The sequence below is a fragment of the Ischnura elegans genome, chromosome 8 (assembly GCF_921293095.1).
Source record: "Ischnura elegans chromosome 8, ioIscEleg1.1, whole genome shotgun sequence".
In the NCBI taxonomy this organism is placed as follows: Eukaryota; Metazoa; Arthropoda; class Insecta; order Odonata; family Coenagrionidae; genus Ischnura; species Ischnura elegans.
In genome coordinates, this window is record NC_060253.1 from 63,473,518 (window position 1) to 63,493,743 (window position 20,226).

Genomic DNA, 20,226 nt, shown 5'->3' on the forward strand with positions numbered 1-20,226 from the left:
TTAGTAGGTGATTATTAAGACATTTTTCCCTGAGCTCTGTGCCTCATGCATGCATTGGTAACCTCAGACGATTTATAACTCCTATCTTCTCCTATAGAAACTAGGTCCTGTGACGTCACGTGGAGTGGCATCGCATGGGCGCCAATCTGGCCCTTTTTCAAATGAGGATAAAATTTGACCCTTGCCATTCGTCTAAACCGGTATTTCAAAAACCAAATAATTTGTGTATTATGAATACACTAATGGTGGGTAACGAATCGCAATCAATGACTTTCGTTTTCTTTGATGAAGGAAACTACCCTATTGAATCTAGTTCAGGATATGTAATTTATGCTCGTCCATCAGTCACTGGGCTAGTTAATTGACAAACCTCGTCGTCGTATGCCTTATAAGTGAAGGTTAATTAGTGAAGGCAGACGTAAGGTAGATGTTCCTATTAACGATTCTAGTTCCCTAGTGTTTCTATTCCTAGTGTTTCATTACTCCAGTTACTAAATAGTTGTAGCTATTTTTGCTTTCTGAAATTATTGTATTGCTTTCATAGTAATAAAAAACTTTGTAGTTCAGAAAATTAAGCGCATAGGTATACTAAACCATATTGTTGCATTGGGTTTTCTACTTGGATTTAAGTTTTAAATAATTAGTTTAATTTGGATAATTTTGTTCATATTTAGTGCTTTACTTTATTTAAAAATGATAAAACTAGTTGCTAGTTCAGTTATCTACTGATTCAAAGAGTGATGTTTAAGAAAGTTATAATTAGCGTTGATGAATAGGAGGCGTAGAAATGAAACTTCTTCGAGAGTACTTCTTGGAAATAATACAAAATAGATTTCTTAGAAGTATTACAAAACAGTTTATTGCCGGATTTTCTCTATGTTGTAACGAACAATTTTACAACAGTAATTGTTTTCATTTAACTGTACAAAAAAGGGCAACTATACTCTGCTTTCATTATTTTACTTTCCTATTTTTCTCGACCACTTTCGTACTAAACTGCAAATACATAGTTGCTTTGATTTTTGAAACTGAGATTAATAGAAATTGTGGTAGTAGATTTATGAGAAGGTTCAAGAACAGCGTATCATGGACTTGCTAAAAAAAACGCAAGAAATAATTGTGTAGAAAAGTTTCTCGGGTTTTCCACCGGTTGATGTCGTCCATGTCTCCCGACGTTTCGATCTGCGACTTGCTGATCATCCTCAGGGGATCTTCCACTGATTTCGGAAGATCCCCTGAGGATGATCAGCGAGTCGCGGATCGAAACGTCGGGAGACATGGACGACATCAACCGGTGGAAAACCCGAGAAACCTTTCTGCAACTGATACGCCGGGAAAACCTAAGATCATAAATAATTGTGTACTTAAAAACTTGGGTTGTTTTCCTTATGAATTGAAAAATTGAAACCCTTCAGTAGGTTCATCGTATAATAAAGGGATACGTAAAAGTTTTCTTGTACTGGATAGCAATTAATGTAAGAAATATAATAGTATTCTGGTAGTGGAATCTAACTAATGGACTATATAAATGTAATCAGTGGATTACTACCCTAAAGAGTTATATTTTCTCTATAATGAAGTGTTAATTTGGCGAAAATTTTAATTGTAAAACGGCTCCAAAAATTGATTCCTATGGGAAATCATCGCGTCGTATTTCACTATCAGTTGTTTTTCTCTTGACCTTTTCTGCCGTGATGGCATAGATCATTAGAATTTTCTTTTTTTCAAAGTATGATTGAAACGCAACTGACCCTCGACTTTTAAAAGCTGGGATCGAATAGCTGTCAAGACTGAGAACTGACACTCGCCATGATAGAGTTCACCAAGATTCCATTTTTTATAGCACTTCTATGTTAAAAATAGACGCTTAGCAACCTTCATATCTTTGGAACAAGCTTTCACTCATTCCGTTACAAATTGCGACAAAAAATCTATTATTATTAGTCACAGTTTCTCTTTTCACATATCCTTGTTTTTCATTTAATTTTATCAATATGTTTTCAATCAATGTAACTAATGTTCCAAAAGTGCTATTAAGTAATTTTATATTAAATGTGTCTGGATGACTAGCTACTAATGATCTCAATAGCATTTCAGATTTTGTTTTGCAGAATCGGTGGACAGAAATGAATAGATAATCCTTGCTTTGATAGTAATAAATAAGATGCAATTTGGAAAAGTTAAACACTTAGACATACTCCATCAAATTGTTGAATTGACTTTTCCAAACTACAACGATATTTATTACTTTTAAAGCAGTACAATAATTTAAGAAAGCAAAAATAGATAGAAATATTTAGTAACTAGAGTAATAAAACACTGGGAATATAAACACTCGGGAACTAGAATCGTAAATAGGAAAATTTATTAGTTATTTAAATTTACGTTTTGAAAAATGGCGGTTAAAAATAAAAACTTTTCTTAAAATTTTATGATAGACTACTAGTCAGAACTGATGGCCTCCTGCTATTCAAACTAATAAAATTCTTGATTTTCGATCTATATTCTTTGGAGCTTAGAAAATCCAACTCTGAATTATGACAAATTCTACTTAGGAAAAGTCAGCCGACCTGTTTGGTTAAATGGATGACTTTTACTGAGGAGAAGGTGCAAAGGTAAACCTACGAATATTTTTCCTACAACTTGCAAATGCTTCAATTTTATCATAAATATATGCTGAGTAATTAAAACCAACGCAAAAAACGAAAACGTATCGCCAAGATTATTGACGAAATTTTCATGATTAAAATTTTCGTAAATTAATTTACTAATGGTATTCCAAAACAAATTAAACGGCAAGAGAAGCGAGAAACGTGCAGATAAGGTTTAGCGAAAGTCTCAGGACTGACTCACACGCCCCTCGTAAATGTGTTCTCGTATGGTTGCGCCACCTTATTTAATAAGGAGATAAATGCGTCACCGATGAAATAAACTCTCGCAAACTCGCGTCATAATTAAGGATAAAGACGTTATTTCAACAAGACGGAGCCAGACTTGACGCTCAAGGGGGGAAGGACAATTAATTTTAACGGCTCTGGGGATTCAATTTTAAATGAAAAACGACTGAATTCTCTGAGCTAGCATTTGGACGAGTGCCCGGGACACCTCCCATAAAGTGCATAGGCAAGAACTCTCTCACAAGCACATCCTTATCCAAGGTGGGAAAGCATGATGAAGATAAATAGTGAACAGTGGCAGCTCGCCATCCGAAAAAGAGGGGCTGAATAATATTTTAAAGAAGCGGAGGGGGGAGTCTCTGGATTATCCCATAAGTGATACCGAAATGAATTGCTTCATACGAATAAAACCAACACGCTGCATGTGATTTTGCAAATATACAGGGTGAAGAAAAAATGTGTAACGAAACTTTAACCTTGGATAGCTAATGCCAGCAGGAAACTAAATTACTATTATTTTTAGGTCGAAAACGCACCATTTAAAAACTACTGAAACTGTGAGCCAAGCGCTCCGATTGGCCGCGAGTTTTCCCTCTTGCCAAATGCTCTGAACAACTCGCAAATTCGAATCCTTTGCCTGCCAAGAATCGCGATGTATCCAAGGTATTCGGCAACAGGGCCAACGCGCTGCCAATCGGAGCGCTTGGCTCTAAGTTTCTGTCGTTTAAAAATCGTGCGTTTTCCATCTAAAAATCTTCAGTAATTTTACTCCCAACTGGTATCAGATCATCGATCTACGGAAAATCGTAGTATATTTCTTCTCCATGGGAAAATATTCCCGTTGAAATATTAAATTATGGTTCCGCTAGCAGTGGCCCACGCCGCTCCAATGACGGCGTTGGGATTTCCCTATCCTGCTCCTTCCATCCCTATCCTTTCCCTGGAGGCGTTGTCGGGGCCCGACGGTCGGGCTCTCATCGGCTGCGCCTCCTAACCTTTTCCGCTCCACTGTCCTTGGTGCGCGGGAGAAAAGTCTCGGATTTACAGACTCGGCCCTCAGGAGTGCAAACTCCCGGGAGCCAGCCCTGGGTCCTCATCTCCGTTTGCATCAGCTATCCAGGATTAAAATTTCGTCACATAAATGTTCTCCACCCTGCTATGTACTAGGATTTTCCAAGCTTCATGGCACAGCTAGTTAGCATACCTAACCGGTAGACGGGAGATCCATATTCGAATCCCTGCTAAGCCGAAATTATTTCGTGGCAAATTTCACCCTCTCTGAAAGGAAAACATGTTTCTTGCATGAGGGTGAGAGAACTAAGAGGACAACATCAGCCTCAAATGAGGTAGATTACAGCAAGTAGAACCATTGACAAAAGGGCCGCTTCTCTAACTCAAGAGTGTAACACTGGAGTCGAGGTCATTTCATATGAATTGAACCAAGAATACTATGCTCCTCGACTCAGATTTCACCATATCAATCACTTTTTTGCTTTTTCTACTCAAATAATGACAGCACACGACATTAAAGATTGAAAATCGAAGGTTTTTGAGTTACAGCCTTTCGAAAGAACGGTAGGAAAGGTACCATGCTCCATTTTAGCTTACCCAAATTGCGCATTACCTTGTGTTTCCATATTAGGCAGACAATATCTTGAAGAAGAAAAACGTTTATGGCGGAATTTAGCAAACCCCAGCAATATGTACTCAGACTTTAATAACATATCCACTGATTAACCCTGTTAGTTTTAGTTTTCCAGTTCAATTTTGAGTGAGAGGCATCAAAATTGTGGATCTTTTCGAAGGCAAGGAAAATACAAGCATCGTTTACCGGCGTGTGATGAAGATCGAATTTACGAATAGGATGAGAAACTAGGAGGTGTACCGATTAATGCACCATACGCCAGAGAAACAGCGGTTACATGAGAAACATAATGAGGGGAAAAATGGAAGGATTGGTCTTCCGATAAAGGTTAAGAAATAACCTCTTATGGCAAAAAGAGGAACACCAAGAAAATGAACATTAGGGAAATGAAGGAACTAGCTTGGGAAAGGTAAAAATTAAGATTGCTTGCATAGGAATCTTATAAATTGTTACACTATGACTCAATCGATGAATAAACTCTTTTTATATCTTATACTTTCTCGGCGTATCAGGTGCAGAAAGCATTCTTGGGTTCTCCTCCGGGTAATTGGCTGCATGTCACCCGACGTTTTGAAGAGCGACTTGTTCTTCGAAACTCCGGATTCCATATCATCAACAGGCTAGTTTCCTTCATCAAAGAAACCGAAAGGCATTGGTTGCGATTTGTTACCCACAATTACTGTATTCATAATATACAAATTATTTCGTTTTAGAAATACCGGTTTAGACGAATCGCAATGGTCCATTTTTATCCTCATTTGAAAAGGGCCAGATTGGCGCCCATGCGATGCCACTCCACGTGACGTCACAGGGACCTAGTTTCTATAGAAGAAGATAGGAGTTATACATCGTCTGAGATTACCAATGCATGCATGAGGCGCAGAGCTCAGGGAAACATGTCTTAATAATCACCTATTAAAACTGGCTAAGGTCGGAAAGTTTTCTTCGTTTGATAAGGTATTAATAAACCTTTTTTAAGCCAAGTGCTACCAGACAGCAAGGTACTCAGCTACCCTCTAGCATCCTGCGTCCTATCAGCGCTCAGAGCCTCGATCAAGACCACCTCACAAGGCGGGAGGGGGGAACCAGAAATACGTCACACGGAGAGATTTCCTTACCCGTTGCGTTTTCGCGCGCTTGAAAATTTTCACTTTTCATTTAATCGCGAAAAATAGATATCGTCATTTAAAAATCTAAAAGCGTGAAATACGTACTCCAGGAGTAATTATCTTCCGATATAGGCAATAAAAAAATTATAGGAAACCACCCTATTCTTGTAGACCCATCATGTCCTCCATTATATATAAATATAACAAAAAAGGCGGGAAATCATAACACGCCATAGCCAATCTGATTACACCTGACAAGTGGACGCGGTTTATATATACCGGACCCCCTTAACTGATGGCATTCAGAAGAACACCTGAGGATGAAGAACAAGTCGTTTTTCGAAACTTCGGAGATATGCAGCCAATTACTCGGAGGAGAACCCAATAATCCTGTCTGCATATGACTTAATCGTTCTGAAATCTGGGTAAATAGCAAGCCATTGATGATTTACCTCGTGACTCCCAGCCTCCTAGACCTATGTATCTAGGCAATTTGTTACGATGTCTTCTGCAGTATCGACCTTTGATCATTTTCACCGTAGATGCGTCGCTAGGACAACATATCGGTCCCAAGCTAGCAACCAGCAGTGAAAGTACAACTGGTAAGTAAAGTAAGCTCAATAAGTCCAAAGATTATTGTGAGGAAAATATTCGGCTGCATTCACAAGGATGAATTCTGGGTAAACGTATCTTCCAGGATAGGATACGGAGCAAGTAACAGAAAGCGAGAGATGAAGCCGATCCACCTCAATGAATGATGCCTTCGATCCACGCTACTAATATTTTGACGGTCGGGGACGGAGTAAATAATGGCGGCGCCTTGTGTAGCTTCGCCGGCGGCGAATGAATAAAGAGCCCATTGTGGTCCTCTCAAAGGAGATTAACTCCCAAAGTGCAGTGGCCTGCGGCACAGGCAAACGCCGAAGACACATCAATACATTACCGAAATAAAACGAGGCATTAGCGTACAAATCTACATGACTATTACCGCAATAGGTGTGTGGCGGGGGGTGCTAGGTTACCAGCCGTTAAAGGAAAAAAGGGGATGCATGTAATGAGTCTAACCTAGCATTTATTGGATTCCTTAATTGTTTGGGCAGCCACCATCTATCCGAAGCATTCCGTAAATATAAATTTAGCCGTAAACTCCGTTATGTATCATGGACTTTGAATGTATCAAATATTATTGTATCAGAGTTAAAATACATTATTATTCTCTTTTATTTAGGATAAGTAAGACTATAGTTTTGAAAAATTAAAATGCATTTTACTGAAATGCTAAGAGAGGATTCGAAAATAGGTATACATTTTTCCCTCAGCCTTCACCTAAGGCAGCATGTGTTCATTACTGTGGCCGATGAAAGAGGAAAGATGAAAGAGGATATTTTCTAATTAAAAAGCGAGTGCCGATTCCTTTGTCACGATTATAGAGACTTGTATACATCTCTATCCCAACTATCCGGCGGGTCAATTAACTGAAATGTTATTTTACATGAAAACACAATGCTACAATGGTATTTTTTACATAAAAACGTGGAGTAATTACAGGGGATAAATCTTTAAATATATTATAAACTTCAAAATGAGTTTGCCATCAAAATTCTTTAATATTCTTCTTGGATAATGACAACCACGAAATGTATAGAACTAATACAGTAGAAATAAAACTGGACTGTACTTATGCTGTTCAATTCCGATATCTTTACGAACAGGGAAATTCGATGGGTTTTACATCAGCTGGTAATTCACATTTACGTAAGCTATTTCAGAAGGGCTTCGACCGGAACGAAGAGGACCGCTCCATAAAAATTTTATATCAACATTAGTTTCGGTGCAGCCGAGGTCATTTTTTTCAAAAAGGAAATAGACCTCCTACGCATCCAATTTCGAGAGTATTCTGAGATCTGAAGTTCGGAAGCGAAACTCGGCTCGGGCTTCATTGAGTAGACGAATATGGTTTTATCTTGAATGTCAATGCTTTCTTCATAATATCGTACTCTTGCGATCCACGGATATGGTGTACTGGTGATGACGAGACAAATGAAAATTCACTTCGTGCATTTTGCACTGATATTTTCTTCCTGAGATTGAATTCAGTGGCGCCGACTCCATGGGGCTTGAGGGGGCCCGAGCCCCCCCAATAATTCGTTATGGGTGTGAGGAAAAAAGTGTCAGGCTTGTCGATTTTCCCTGGAGTGTCCAGATATCGAGATTAGAGTTATCAGGGTTCTAACTTTGATCATATGACTCTTATAAAATGCATAAAAGACTTACAATTCACTACTTATAAAATTTCCCGGGAAAAGATCCCCGGTTTGGGCCCCCCCAATATTTTTTGTAAGTCGGCGTGCCTGATTGAATTTGACGATGATATTTAGATCTACATATTTTGGAGCATACCCGACCATTGTCTCGACTATTGCATAGTAGAATCCATTGTTGGGAATGAAATATTTGCGTCAAATGTACAAAGTTTGTTTTCAATAAAATGTTCACTTTCCCGTTTCCTCATTATGCAAAGAAAAGCCTCAAACCACAAAAAGGTAAAATGGCATGCTTTAAGCCATGGGAAGAAATTATGTATTACCACGGATACTCTATCGTCTGACGCAGATTAAATGGCAGCATGGCAACCCAGACGGCACAGAATCCTCCGTATCTAATTCGTATGCAGATAGTATCCGTTGACTACCGCTCCGTCGCTTTTCGTCAATGGATACTATCTGCATACGAATAAGATATGGAGGATTCTGTGCCATCTGGGAAGTAGTCACTACCATCATTGGTGCTCAAATTTTGAATTTTTTGCCTCATACTTGTTATAAATACGATATGAATGCGGGAAAACCGATTTACCACAGGAAAAAGTCATCTAACTATTTTTCTTATTACTGTTAACTGTTTTTTAAACGTCAAACTAACCGCATTAAACTATACCTCATGGACTGATGGCCACAAAAAATACGATTTCCTTGCTATATCATCTAGAAATATCATTTGAAAATCTGCATTTTTATACACGCGCTGATGGAAATTCTAGTCTACTTTAACAATTAAGTTTATTAGTGTCCGAATAAAATGCAGTTTGTGCATAAAACTGACATTATAGCAGTTATAACTTAATAATGGTTTAAAAGGGAGAGTGTGAAATTGGGTTAATTGGGTCAATGTTCATTTTTTAGTTGTATTATATTAGAATTAATGTATTTAATGGATTGTTTGAAATTGGTTTATTGGAACTATGTTAAATTCTTAGTAGTATGAGATTAGAATTAGTGTATTATTTTTACCATGGGTGTCTATTCTGTTTCTAAACTCTGTATTAGATAGTTAGACACTTTTTATGTACACATTTGTTATTCCTGTACATCTACTACTGCCACCAGCAATAGTCTACTTGCAGCAATGTGCAATAATAATGATATGAATAAAAGCTAGGCTCGTTACCGGGCCCCTTTTATTAGATAATAGCCCATTAAGGCCTTAAGTCAAAACACGAAACTTGATAAAATAAATTGGCACGTTTGACGTGCATGTTCCCGGAAAACGGTTAGTTAAAAATATGAGATTAAAATTAACTGAACATGCGGTACACTTGCTTTGCTTTTTAAACTCGATGGTCGTCTTCCACGATGTTCTAAGATTTTTTTCATTACATTTGCGAAAATTATTTTATTTGAATCTTACAGACTACAACCTACTCAGCCTTTAGGCACTTCCACATTCTTCTGAAACAGAACAAAACAAAGAAGCGAAAACATTTAGGTGCCTTTTATATTTCAGACTCTTTCCGTGCCAAAAATTTTAAACAAGAGATTGATGAAAACAACACCATTTAAACCTGCCCATCGACCGATTAAAAATATTAACATGGAGCGAAGTCAATTTTTATATCCAATTATTTGGTTGTGCTCCATGTTTTCAGGGAGGACAGTATTTGTAGAGTTCCACACTTACATTCAAGTGACAGTTTCAGATAACAGTGTTTTTAATGTGACACCATCAAATGGGCTGGCATTCGTTTGGTTCCTACCATTCGATCAATCTGACATGGATGGCCCTCCTGGGAGTAATTGAGAATTAATCCTGCCAGCGCAGCTCAAGGGACACCACGAATTGAGATTATTACTTAGTTGTTTGCGGAATCATTTAAAACTCTTAAAACCAAAACTTTTTAGAGTGCAAAGTGACCAAGGGAGTGGGACTGGCCTCCCTAAGATGAGAGTACGACAACCATGCACCTGAGGCTAAGTCTGAGATGAGCTCTACCATCACCTATCCAAACCAATCTTCGGGTTGAAACACTACGAATAATTTCCTGATATTTTGTTACTAATAAATTCGCTTCTTGCCATGTGGATTTAGTACCATTTTTGAGTTGTAGGTTCGAAGATTTTCGCGGCGTTGATTAGATGATCTTTGCATTCTATTCGGGTTTTCACCGCGTCCGTTGGCTTTTGGCGACAACAGTTTCGACCTGAAGACGCTGACTGCAATTTCAGGGAAACTGATGTCGCTAAAACACAACGGACGCGGTGAAAACCCGAATAGAATTCAGAGATCATTTTTGAGTTCTTTGAACACAAAATCCCAGAATTCTTTCCACAGCAAAATCAGCATAATGCTATTTATTAGTTATAGTGAGCACAGAGTAAATAAGTGCTGGTATCAAGATTTAGGCAGTTATATGTCACGTAAACAGTATTTTTTGGGATTTCTCACTCCATAAATAGCGGCTAGGAGGCAGCGAAAGATCAGAGCAATATCATAGGAACGCGCAAGCCTTTCCACTATGGCAATTATATCCAATTTAAGTAGGGGCCTTTGATCTTTTATACAGATCCAATAGGAAGGGCAGGGGCGGTCTGGCCAGGTCGGCTGGTCGGCCATCGCCGAGGGCCCCGAGGTTAGGAGGCCCCCACAACGCTCGCGTCTATCGTGAAGCATATATGAAATGTGTAATAAAAAAAGGCTCAGATTACTTGAACCAAAGTTTTTTTGCAATCATAAAACTCTGCTTTGTCATCAGTTGCTTTAATTAAAACAGTCAGAGTAAAATACTGTATTTTTAAAAAAGCAGTAAAGTTTTCAGAATAGAACCTGATTCTTTTTTGAAAAGATTATTCAAAAAGATTATTTTAGAGTTTTTGTTCAGGTTCCAGTGCATTTTCAAGGAACATTCACAATGGAGTTTATGGAACCATAATTCATTTTTAAATTCCATAAGCAGTGAAATTATCGCTTTTCATAGTACTTTTTATTACGACATTGCTATTTTTTATCACTTTTAACTCTAGTTTTTGAGAGTCAAAAAGCGTCAAACTATATTTCTGGGCACGCGATTTCCTATAATTTTCCGGGGGGATGGAACCGAATCACCCGGGAAGGGTCCCGTCATGAGCCCTAGTCTATGACCCCCAATTATCCCAGACCGCCCTGAATGGTAAGTAAAATATCCGTCTTACATACCCACGAATTCGCCAACAATATAGTGGGCGAATTGCTGGGGAAAACCCTAGCGGGAATCGGAGGAAAGGCACGTGTGCCTGAACGGGTTCTGACCCGAACGGCATACGGGGATTAGGAAGGTTGTCTGAGGATTAGTCGCCTTCTCGGGGAAACACGGCCCGCTTCAACGCGTGAGAGGCCGGGTGTCCACACCCGAAGTCTTCGTGCTGACTGATCTTCTCCATATATTATTCATATCCTCGGGGAACAGGTCTTAGTATGATGCTTGTCGTGTAAACAGTATTTTTCGGGATTTCCCCGTCATAAACAGGCAGATAAGCGGCAAACTTATGGTCAGAGCCGCAGGCCACGATACTCGCATATTTCCAAAAAAAGTGAAAAATACGTGTTAGGTTAAGCGTGGTAGCCATGCGGGTAGAGGTTTCCAACCGTAAGGTCATGGGCTCAATCACAAGAGATACCTTCGTACACCACGAAACCAGAAATCTTTAGATGCGATGTGACTTATAATGGAATGGAATTGGCCCCCATAAGATGGAAATACGAAATACACACGCCTGAGCCTAAGTCTGGGATGAGCTCTATCCTCGCCTATACAAAATAACCTTCGGGTTGAGACACTGACTGAATGTGAGTAATTGTCTAAAAATTTGGGACTTATAAATTCGCTTCTTTTGATATGGATCTACCATGATTTTAGAGTAATTTTAACACAAAAGCCTATAATTCTTCCTGCATCCAAGCTAGCGTAATGCCACCTATATTTTAAGGTAAACACAGCAACTGAGCGCCGGGATGAAGATTTAGGAATATATATACGTCATGTGAACACTATTTTTTAGTGATTTCTACCTCTATAATTAGCGGCTTAGAGGTATCTAACGGTCAGAGCCGGACGTGATGTCCAGAGGGTCGCAAAGAAACATGATTTGAGATTACATCTACATCTAAATAATACCCTCATAGCCACCTCTAGGGTGTTTGGTAGCGGGTAATCAATCACCAGCATGCAATTGGGCACACCACACGGTCCCAAAAACGTTAGGCATACTAACAAATTGTACTACCACATGCAGTTATAAATAATAATAAAATTCAGAAACATGCATTAAGGTATGCATAAGATAGTAGGCTACACTACAAGTCATCTAATCTATTTGTGAGTTCTAACGCTGCCGTTTTGATTGTGGAAAAAAATACCTTCTGAATCCGTCTATACTACAGTCTATCTCTTTTATTTTATTTATATGATCTGATCTTCCGTAGTATGTTGGCGTTCGTAAGTTATGGTTAACTTCTTAAGAAAAGACACTGCTCTTTAGTTTGTTACTTCTTTGTTGTATGCGGAACCATTTAAAACTCTGATCCGTCGCATCCAATAACCTGACAAAAATACCACTTATGGCATTATAGACGACCAATTGAAATAAGTGAGTATGCCGAGGCAACAGGAATTAATACCGACCCAATAGTTGATGTAAATGGGATTCTGATGAAAAGGAAACGAAATTTTAGCCATTGACGAAAGGATGTGCAGTTACTTCTACAAATCACATGAAATTTAATACAAGTCACCAACCAAGTGTCGGTGCTCATGGTCATCTTCCAAATGAAGGTGATTTTAAAATAAAACTTTGTAAAACTTAACTCCGTTAAACCATTACATACTGATTACCACAAAATAAAATGTAAAATGAGGTAGTGTTTCATTCAAGCAGATCAAAAATACAAAGTTCCGCTAAAACTAAATGGGAGATTCAAAAGTTCATTAAAACTTACTTGCAATTTTTCATAAATATCATTTGTGGAAAATTGCCAGAAGTATAAATTTATAATGTGTTGGACTTGCACCAGGTTATGCCTGAATCAACCCTTGAGATACAAAAGAACTTCAATAAATATTTCGTGCATTAAACAAATTGCAAATTCTAAAAATTAAGGAAAAAAGAATAGAATTAATTTTGTTCCACTGCAATATGTATTTGTAATCAGTATGGTATAGGACAGAGGTTTACCTAAACAAGTATTTCATTTTTACCGCAACCGTTGAAAATGGTGTGATGGTAAAACGCAAACTTCGACAAGGCAAACTTTCCGTGAAACTATTTCTAAGACAGTGGCGTAGCCAGGGGGGAGGTCCAGGGGGTCCGGACTCCCCCGAACCCCCCGAAATATAAAAACACAATTATTTTCCTTCACAAAAGAAAACAACCTCGGTGGCGGCGGGGTAACGTCCTCGCCTGCCAAACACAAGGTCGCGGGTTCGAGTCCCGCCTGGGTAGGTTTCCCCTGTCCAGGGTATGGTTGTTCGTGTTCGTTTACTTGTTAAAGATGTTGAATACCCCGATGTAAAATGGCCAATATGTGCTGTATTCGGTGCTTTGAGAATAAATAAATAAATAAAATATTGAAAAATCATGAATTTACAAATTATTTATTTATTTTATATATTTATTTATATATTTATATATATTTTATTTATATATTTTAAATAAGGACGTTTTTTCGATTATGAAAAGTGCTATAATTATTTTTAAACTTAGTACCCTGTTTTTCAAAATTTTTCTCCCCTGGTTTTGGACACCACCCCCCCGAACGAAATTCCTGGCTACGCCACTGTTCTAAGGGATTAGTTTAAAATATTGAAATCAAAAATTTTTTTAATTTTGATCATACAAAAAGGGCTCACAAAATAAAGGATGGGGACCCTTTCGAAGAGCCCTGAAGGCACAAGAGAGCAAGCGCATTGTGTAAAACTGAAATGGAGGATTGAATTAAGGGATGGATTTTACAATCCACAGTAGGCGTAAGTGGGTTAGTGGCCAACTTAAACGTCCATGCAAGTAACACTCAATGATAACAAGGCGTGTCTACTATAGTAAAAAAAATTAAAGACAAACATTTAAACGAATCCAACAAAATCTAATGCTTAAGCAAACAATTCCAATATGCCACCTGAAGTAAATTTATCAATAATATACCATGGTAATATACCCAAAAAAACTATTCACTCGCAAGAAAACGAATAAACTGCATTTTAAGTATACAAAGATGGCATTCATCGCAAAATAATTGCGAATTAAGAAAATATGAAGCCATAAATGGAGAGAATTCTCTGATCAACCCAACAGCGTTAACGTTGTTTTACAGAGTGTCGCGTTCCGTTTTGTCTGCCTTTCACGAGAGTATTTTATGCAAACTGCTGTATGGGCTTTCAGAAGTTTTTGAATAATAAATCAGAATATTCAGCTCAGTGTTAGTCAATTTTAATTGGACCGGCACGCCGGAAGTAAACTTTGATGGGGTTGGCGTCAGGAGGGAGAATTTTCGGAGTGCAGCTGCGCGTCGGCGTTCACGCCGATGGTCTCTTACAATTTGATGCACCGTAGCCTACGTAGGCTACGGATGCACATTGGTCACTGTCGATTAAAAACTGAGTTCTATAAATTAAGAAGCGCAAAACTAATATTAACTATAGAAAGATAATGAGGATCAAAAGAATCGGCCTAGTAAAGAGGAAGTACTAAGAAGAGTAGAAGTGAAGAGAAGCCTCATGAAAACCTTGCTAAGAAGACGGATCAATCTTAAAGGCCACATCTTGGTACATGGTGGCCTGATGAAGACAATCGTCGAGGGACAGGTAGATGGCAAGAACGGGAAAAAGAAACTTTGAAAAAAATATATGGGACAGGTAAAGGATGTGAAAGAGAAGAAATACGTATGTGAGAAAAGATTATCATCGAATAGGAGAAATGAGAAATGAGTGGAGAACTGCGTTAAACCAATCTTAGGATTGCTGACAAGTGATGAGGATCAGCAGACGATAAAAGATGAAAATATATCAAACTTAAGTATTCGATAAGGAAGAATAGTATATGCCCAACTCACCACTGTATTCCTTCAAGAGTCCTTCATTGGTCACGGCCTGCCGCTCCAATCCCCTTCCACGCGCCAAACTCCGAACGCGTAGCTCAGCCTCTCGTGGACCACGTACGAGCAGGGCGGCGCCGCTGCACCACCTCCTGCACCATTCCCTGCACCACTGCTCCCCGCACCACAATCATCGCCCCCCTCCTCCTCCAGAACCCTGCACAGAAAGTCAATGTACCTCGCGGCCAACTTGAGCGTCTGGATCTTTGACAGCTTGTCCGAGGGAAGTGTCGGGATGATCTTCCGGAGTGACGCGAACGCTTCGTTGAGCGACTGGGTCCTCTGTCGCTCCCTCACGTTCGCCATGGCTCGCTGCGCGTGGGCTTCCTCCGGAGACTGCAACGCCCGGCGGCGGTGCCGGTCTGCAGAACTGCTTCCCCCGCGATCCCCCCGGCGCTTTCCGCGACTCGAGGCCGGAGAAGCCGGGCCCAGGGAGCAGGGTGATGCCGACTCGGATCCGCTGGGAAGCGAGACGTCCAGCGGTAAATGGGGTTTCGTCTCCCCGGTCTGCACTCCGCGGTGATCCGGTTCCGCCAATGCCGCGCCCTCTTCCTCGGCTTCCGCCTCCTCTTTGGGATGGCGCGGGAGGTAGAGCGGGTGCGGTGGCTGCTGGTACTGGTTGTGTCGGTGGAGGTAGAGTGGTGGGGGACAGTCTAGTAGCAGGGCCTCGTGGGCCTGGGGGTGGACGGCCCTCAGGAGCATCGAGGCTGGGGCAGTAGTCGGGACTAGTGGAGTGAAGTGATACTCTCCACAAGACGAGGTAAAAATATTGGCAGATCTTGGATAGTCTTCGCCAGAAGACACAGTAACACGAGCCAGCTTTCGGATTGAGTGCTAATCTTCTTCAGTTCCCTGCGGTGGCAGGAGGCAGAACTCGGGTAAGGTGTAGCAGACCTCTGATTTCCTTAGAAATTATTCAGCTTCCACTAACTCCAATAAGAGATTTCAAAATCACCCAGCAACAGGGAAAAGAATGAAGGTAGACAGCTGAGAAGGTGTGCCTATGGTAGTAAGGAGTCCTCTGTTTAAGTCGTCACAAATACTGTCTCACCGATTAAGCGAGAAATCCCTCAAACATACTCTGCCGAACACAAAATAATGCAAATAGACGACTAAGAATATGTTTTTATGGCGATATGGAGGCCTGTTTATTGGTCGTCACAGATATTCTCTCAAAAATTAAGACGGGGTTCTTCAAAAATGCTCAGTTCAGAAAAACAGAAGACAAGTGTTTGGATGACAATAAGGAGATGCTTGTATTCCCCTATTTCAACTCCAAATGTGCACACCCTCGATTGAGAATTCGTAGGATTCACAACAGAACATATTTCCCGTTCAGTGCGTCAGAAAATTATCCAATAGCCCCTCTCCAACATTTTAGGGTTTTTCCTTTCGCATACGGGATGAAATCCTGCTGACCGGCTTTCAGATTGCAGGAACACGACGAAAAGAGACAGAATTAGCCGCACGATTTTCGGGTAACTTCCCACGTACAACTTCAGAGAGTTATACCTATTTTCTCCAGAGAAAGAAACACGCGAGGCAGACACGTGAGACGCTTAGGAAACTCCTATTTTTTCCGAGAAGAAATTTTTTCACAATAGGGTTTCAAGAGACCCTTCGACCCCTATGACCGTAGAATGCTCGACAATGACCACTTCTGGCAGATCACACAGAATGTAAAAATATCTCTTCTTCACGAGAGAGGCACACGTAAAATACCTTCGAATTTCGGAAATACAGGAGTATGGCAGGATGTAATACTCCCTTCCATCCGCTCCAGAAGATTACATAGGAGTTGCAGCATCCAGGAATAAGTTCATCGGATGACAACTCGTCAGACCATCCGTGTTGAGTATGTTTAGAATCCTTCAGTAATCAAATGTCACCAATAGAAAAACGCAAGGCCTTTGGTGAAGTAAACCTTTACCTCAGTACCTCTCGCCAAAATAGTTCTGTATGGCTGATCCCGAAAGGGCTGAAAAATTCAGCACGTTTATGCAAACTACGGATAAAACACACGAGGCAGACTCGCTATGAAGTCAACACTACCACAGTGCTTCTCGACTCAACTTCGCCAGCTCCGATCTCTCCCGCAAGCGACGTATCCTATGAGAGGGGGGCGTGATCTCCGAATCATTGAGTAAAGGAAAGAGGGAGGATGGAAAAAGCCCCCCCCCCCCCCAACCTTTGGGAACGCCCGGCGCATGCGCAAAGAGGATTCTCAGAGGGAAGGAGAGTAAGGGGAGTAAGGATAGTTTGGTTGGTTGCCTGAGAGACGGGGGGCGGGGAAAGGCTCAGCTACTGGCGGTGCTCCCTTACCAGAGCCGCGAAAAACTCCACCCAACTGTTCTTCGGAGTCCCCCGCCTCCTTGGGACCTCGGCGGAGTCCCTCAAAGGGATTTGCCGCGCCGTTATTTCACGGAGAGAATTCGACGATGATAGGCTATGTAAGATTGATTGAATGCAGCTCTGAAGGGGCGTAACTCCAATTCGCAAGCCTCTTTCTCGAGGGCAAAAGGCAGTAAGTTCGCTACCACGCTTTTTCAAGACAAATGCTTTTCTCATGCGTTATTAAAATGTGTAGTAATGACAGACGACATTCTATCGAGGTGAAAAAGTAAAACTAGGGTTCCACGAATGAGAAGAATTCAATACAAATATTTTTAATTCAGCACTTCTTCCACGAATCACAACCGACGCGCCATTTTCATTTAACTAATGTGATTTCACTTCCATTACCTGCATCAGTAATTTGCTAATAACTCAGTGATCCGGTGAGGGGTGTATTTTTTTTTTAGTGATACTGAAGGTATGAATAACATTACATAAGTTATTTCATAAAATCACATACATATTCTAGCATTAATCAGAATTTTTCGTATCGTTAGATCAGTATCATCATGACAAACAGCGTGAAATGCGGTTTTTTATTTCAAGTACCATTAATGCATACTATTGCATTTCTAATTAAAACGCGCACCTAGTAACATCTCTATCAGCACAATTTCTGTTTTGAGAAGGAGAAGGCAAGTGGGCACTAGAGCATCAGATTAAATCATAAATGTGCATGGTTTAGATCAAATACATGGATGTACCTAGCGAGGTGCAGGAGAAGCAAAAATTGCTAGAGTCTTTAAGGAAATTCAGACTGGATTGAATCGAAAGTTTTAAATAATTTTTCTTTAATATTAGTTTAAGACATGTAACTAAAATGTTTTTAAGCAAAAATTTTAAAAACTAATAAAGCGCTGTTATAATTGTCCTAAAATGTTGGTTTCATTCACATTTTCCATGCTATAATGTTAAATATTACAGCTTGAACAACAATGGCTTGCCCCCCCCCCCTAGTTTTCCTCTTGATCAAATATAATAATATCGAAAAACATTTATTGAAACCCAATTTATAACTGAATAAAATCCTCAAATGGGAAATTTTACAAAAACTCAAGCTGGTGACTTACAGGTTCGGTGAAATAAAAATTCATCGACAGGCAAATAAATGCATCCTTCAAATTTCAAGTGAAGAGCAACAGTTTATACAAGCATATTCTTTTTAAATGTGTTTCCTAAAAATAATTTCCACTTCCTTATAAATACAGGCGATTAGGTAATACCCATAAAGATTCAAAATCTTAAAGTTTTTTGGAACCAAATTCATTCCATTCCATGCTTTATCGGTACATGTCGGTATATTTTTTGGAAAATGCATGTCGGTTTTTTGCAGGGTTCGTCCATTTTTAACCATGTTTATGCCGTGGATGGAATTAACATAAAGACAACAGACGAAGTGAAGTACCTAGGAGTTACGATAACCTCGAACCTAACGTGGGGAACACACATAAGAAATATTGGTGGCATAGCCTTGAAGAAATTAGGATTCGTCAAGGGTATTGTGGGAAGATTTTCGGATGATGAAGTAAAAGAAAGATGCTATTTCGCTCTCGTCCGATCGCACCTTGAATATGCAGCGAGCGTATGGGATCCCGTGCAGAAAGACTTAATCCGCGAACTTAATAAAATACAAAGGAAGGCTGCGCGTTTCGTCAAAAACTGCTACGGGCGTAGAGACAGTGTTACCCAGATGTTAAGCGAAGTATGCTGGGAGCCGCTGGAGACTCGGAGGCTGTGCGCTAGGCTTACATTGCTTGAACAATTGGGAATGGATATCTTTGAGAGCGACACGGAAAACATAATATTGCAGCCGCATTATATTTCCAGGTCCGACAGAAACGATAAATTGAGAGAGATTTTTGCCGAACGGATAAATATGGGAATACGTTTTTCCCCCGAACCATAAAGAATTTTAATAAATGCCTGTCGTAATTTCCTTAGAGCACTTCCTTTTTGTTTGTGAGCGGCTGGTGTCCTAACACCCCCTGCCACACGCCTTTCAGGCAGCTTGCGGGGTATTATGTAGATGTATATGCACATTTAAATAGCTCATACCTTAGTATTAAAAACTACATTTTTTCGCCCTACTCAAGCAGAGACTAAAGTCAATTTGAAAGTTCATCAGAAAAAAAGATGATCCTAACCGTAGGTGGACGCATACCTCACTTCCGACCGTATTTTTTGCGATGCATTACTTAAGTAAAACTTATGTTATCATCTTTAAATATTCAGTCTACATGTTCCTGTACCTCAAATTGTAGAAAATTTCATCTAAAAAAATAATTAAATGGTAAAATTATAACATTTGAGATACAAGCAAATGTTGACAAATCCCATTCAATTGCGAGAATTCTTGCAAGAGGAAACCGGTACCTCCGATTAAAACATAATTGTGAATGGATTTTATCGAATACGTGAATGTTGAGTAAATTTTTCGTATAGTATCTTCAAGAAGTACCATCACATGGGGTGGAATAAGCACTTTGGACATCAATGATAGCCCTTCATGATGTAAAGACAACTGATGTGCTCAAAGAAGATTGGAAAGCGGACAAACAAAACAGTTGATATATTACCCTGAAATTTTCAAAATAATAGCGCACGCCTTCATTAAGTAATCCGTCACAAAAAAGACAAGTTGAGCATGTGTTATGCGTCTATATATACCTTCTTGATGAGTAAAATTAAAATCTAGATGCTGCAAACTACTCAGAAAATTCCGAATATCTTGCTTTTAGCCCAGCTAAAGGAAGCCGAGGCAGAATCCAAAACTTAATCAACA

At 39.8% G+C, this 20,226-nt stretch overlaps 1 protein-coding gene across 1 annotated transcript in view; it reads right to left on the reverse strand.

The window, feature by feature from the left end:
- Positions 1–17,193, reverse strand: part of LOC124164153 (twist-related protein 2-like) — a 57,466-nt gene extending 40,273 nt beyond the window's left edge. The window contains exon 1 of the mRNA XM_046541346.1: positions 15,009–17,193. Within this exon, the coding sequence (XP_046397302.1) occupies positions 15,039–15,752 (714 nt within the window). The 5' untranslated portion in view covers positions 15,753–17,193 and the 3' untranslated portion in view covers positions 15,009–15,038. The remainder of the gene's footprint in view (positions 1–15,008) is intronic.
- Between the last annotated feature and the right edge of the window lie 3,033 nt (positions 17,194–20,226).